Genomic DNA, 3,232 nt, shown 5'->3' on the forward strand with positions numbered 1-3,232 from the left:
GTGCCCCGCTAGCCCGGGCTCAACCCCTATTTTCTTTGTATTCCCCCCAATTTAATAGTCAATTTTTAGACAAAATCAGGGGCAAAATTAGTAAAAATAGGGTGTAAAAATTAAAACAGATAAATAATCAATGGTCTAGGCCCAACCCAATTTATTATTTATGAATCAAAACAGAAATTAAAAAAAAATCCTTACAATAAAACCCTTAACCTTTGTTCAAAACTACAGGTAAATGTTTTTTAAAAATTAAAACACTGCTCCACCCTGTCATCTTCGTCGTATCCTCTCTATCGAGTCTGACCGCCGTGAGGTGAATACTCTCTCCTCTTTTCTTATTTTCTTTTGCCAATTGCCATGCTTGTGTTGTGTCATGTTTTTGTTTTGTCACTGTAAATAAAATAAAAAATAGATGAAACATGAAAGTTGTGTGGTGGTAGAAAAGAGAGACCAAGACTTATCTTTTGCAATTAGTGTGTGGTCTTGCTTTTTTGTAATTTTTTTAATAAAAAAAGTGAATAATTGAAACTAGAAAGAGAAGTATGTGTGTCTAGGTTACCGAGAATGAGAAAATAGAGTTAGATTAGATATATCATATATGATACTTTGTGTCACTTACTTTTTCTTTTTGTTTTTTTCTATATTTTTTTTAAATTGGTATAAAAATATTTGAATTAGGTTTAATTATTAATTAGGTTTAGTCTAACAATTAGGTTTAGTTTAGAAAAATAGCAAAAGGGGCGCCACCCCTTTGCATCATTTTTTAATTTTTTTAATTAATTTATTTATTTATTTATGTTATATTTTTATTATGATTTAAATTAATTAGATTTAGTTGTGGGCTTTAGAGTTAAATGGATCTCGCTTACTTACCCAAACCAGACCATTTACTTTCAATTTAACTTCATAGTTTCTTTTTCTGGATAATTAAATTTCAGAGATGTGAAAGTTTTTGGTTCGTAGAACAAGTATTAGGAATGTTAATGTTGTGCAATCGGAAGCTGAAGTAGAAGAAACACCGCCTAATGTGGCCAATGAATTTAATTCAAATGAGATTGTGCGTGATCCAGGATGTAGGAAACAAATTCATGAGTATGCTACGGATATTCAAGACCAAGTGAGGAGGGCAGATATATTGAAGGGTTCAACGCAACCATATTTAGCAATATTTCCTCGTACTCAATTTGGGAAGTCTTCAATAGCATTTTGTAAAGCATGGTATAAGAATTATACATGGATTGAATACAGGAGTCGAAGGATGCAGCTTATTGTTTTTATTGCTTTCTCTTTAAGCCTCCCGGGAGGGCCGAACACTTTGGTTATTAAGTCTTCAACAAAGACGGATTTAAAGATTGGAAGCATGCATCTAAAGGCTTCAAAGATCATATTGGTAGTCATAATAGTAAGCACAACTCATGTATGAAGCATTATGACGATTATAAGAATCAGACAAAGTGTGACAAGTATCTTTGCTAAAATAACTAGGGAATCAGAAGAATTGTATAAGATCCATTTGACTTGTTCTTTAGATTGTACTAGATATCTCATATCACAAGGCATTGCTTTTCGTGGCCATGATGAAAGATCTACTTCTCTAAACAAGGGGAATTTTAGAGAGATAATGGATTGGGTAAAATCTTATGATGAAAAAGTGAGAGATACTTTTGATCGTGGTCAAAATAATTTCACAATGACTTTCAGTGACATTCAAAAGGAGCTTGCAATGTGTTGTGCACATGAAGTTACCAAGGTGATTATGGAAGAGCTTGGTGATAGACAATTCTTTGTGCTTATTGATGAGTCACGTGATATATCTGTCAAAGAACAAATGGCGGTGATGTTGAGGTTGAGGTTAGTACAATGAGTTTGTTATTGAAACTAATACAACTATTAACTTAAACTTGTAAATTTCATTCAAATTTATATGAATACATTTGAATTTTTATTTATATTTCTAGGTTCTTGAACGAAAAAGGGAAAGTTGTGGAACGAATTATTGCTCTACATCATGTCAAATATACTACATCTGAGGCACAAAAGGATGCTCTTTATGGTATTCTCGATCGTCACATATTATCTATTTCAAGGATACGAGGGCAAGGATATGATGGGGCTTCAAATATGAGAGGTGAGTTTAATGGTTTACAAAGAAAGATTCTAGATGAAAACCCTTATGCTTTCTATGTCCATTTCTATGCTCACCATTTGCAATTGGTGGTTGTGTCTGTTGCTACTAGTTGCTCATCTATTCATGATTTCTTTGAGTACATCTCCTTGATTGTAACCACAACAAGTGCATCTTGCAAGAGAAGGATGCTTTAAAGGAGGCCCAATACCAAGATACTTTGAATAGACTTGAGAGTGGTGAGATATCTCAACGAAAGGGTTTGCACCAATCATCTAGTCTTGCTAGACCCAGAGACACTAGATGGGTTTCACATTATACTATCTTGATTCGTTTGGATCAGATGTGGTTCTCCGTGTTAGAGGTGCTTAGTATTGTTTATGGAGATGGACGTGGACAATCTCAAGCGGCAGGTTTGATAGAAAGAATGGAGAGCTTTAAATTTGCTTTCATTTTGAAACTTATGTTAAAGTTGTTTGGTATCACAAATAAACTTTCAAAAATCTTGCAAACAAAAGATCTTAATATTGTTCTTGCTATGGAATTAGTTGATGATGTTAAAGCTCGGTTGACTACATTGAGAGAGAGAGTGGTTGAGATGATTTATTTATTGATGTCCAAAATTTTTGTTTTGCTCAAAATATTCTAGTGCTAAATATGGATGAAGAAATACTGATTCGGGGTCGTTCAAGAAGAGAAGGGAGGATTGTCACTAATCTTCACCATTACTGTGCAGAGATTTTTTATGTTGTTATTGACAAAATATGTGTGGAGATGGATCACCGGTTTAGTGAAGGAAGTAACGTTGTGTTTGGTTGCTTCTCATGTCTTGACCCTAAGAACTCTTTTTTCAAGTTTGATGTTGATAAGCTTGCTCGTCTTGCTAATATTTATCATGCAGAATTTTCTGATGATGACCGTGGAACAATAAGGGAGCAACTTGAGACTTATGTACATCAAGTGAAAAGGCATGCTTCCTTTACTTCTTGTGAAGATGTTCAAATTTTGGCTATGAAGATGGTTCAAACTGAGAAACATTTGATATTTCCATTGGTCTACAAGCTCATTGAGCTGGCTTTGATATTGCCGGTGTTCGACAACATCCGTTGA

At 34.0% G+C, this 3,232-nt stretch overlaps 1 protein-coding gene across 1 annotated transcript; it reads left to right on the plus strand.

The window, feature by feature from the left end:
* The first annotated feature begins 1,426 nt into the window (after positions 1-1,426).
* Positions 1,427-3,232, plus strand: LOC131650202 (uncharacterized). Its single transcript, XM_058919921.1, has 4 exons — positions 1,427-1,848; positions 1,956-2,277; positions 2,466-2,535; positions 2,772-3,232. The coding sequence occupies exons 1-4, from the start codon at positions 1,427-1,429 to the stop codon at positions 3,230-3,232; spliced, it is 1,275 nt and encodes a 424-aa protein (XP_058775904.1).

The sequence above is a fragment of the Vicia villosa genome, linkage group LG2 (genome assembly GCF_029867415.1).
Source record: "Vicia villosa cultivar HV-30 ecotype Madison, WI linkage group LG2, Vvil1.0, whole genome shotgun sequence".
Lineage (NCBI taxonomy): Eukaryota > Viridiplantae > Streptophyta > Magnoliopsida > Fabales > Fabaceae > Vicia > Vicia villosa.

What these genes read in the sequence shown, in the direction of transcription:
- LOC131650202 (XM_058919921.1), top strand. Translation starts at nt 1,427, where the DNA reads ATGACGATTATAAGAATCAGACAAAGTGTGACAAGTATCTTTGCTAAA. An exon ending in GCGGTGATGTTGAGGTTGAG is followed by an intron (nt 1,849 to 1,955) that starts GTTAGTACAATG and finishes TTATATTTCTAG; the next exon opens with GTTCTTGAACGAAAAAGGGA. An exon ending in TTGAGTACATCTCCTTGATT is followed by an intron (nt 2,278 to 2,465) that starts GTAACCACAACA and finishes CGTTTGGATCAG; the next exon opens with ATGTGGTTCTCCGTGTTAGA.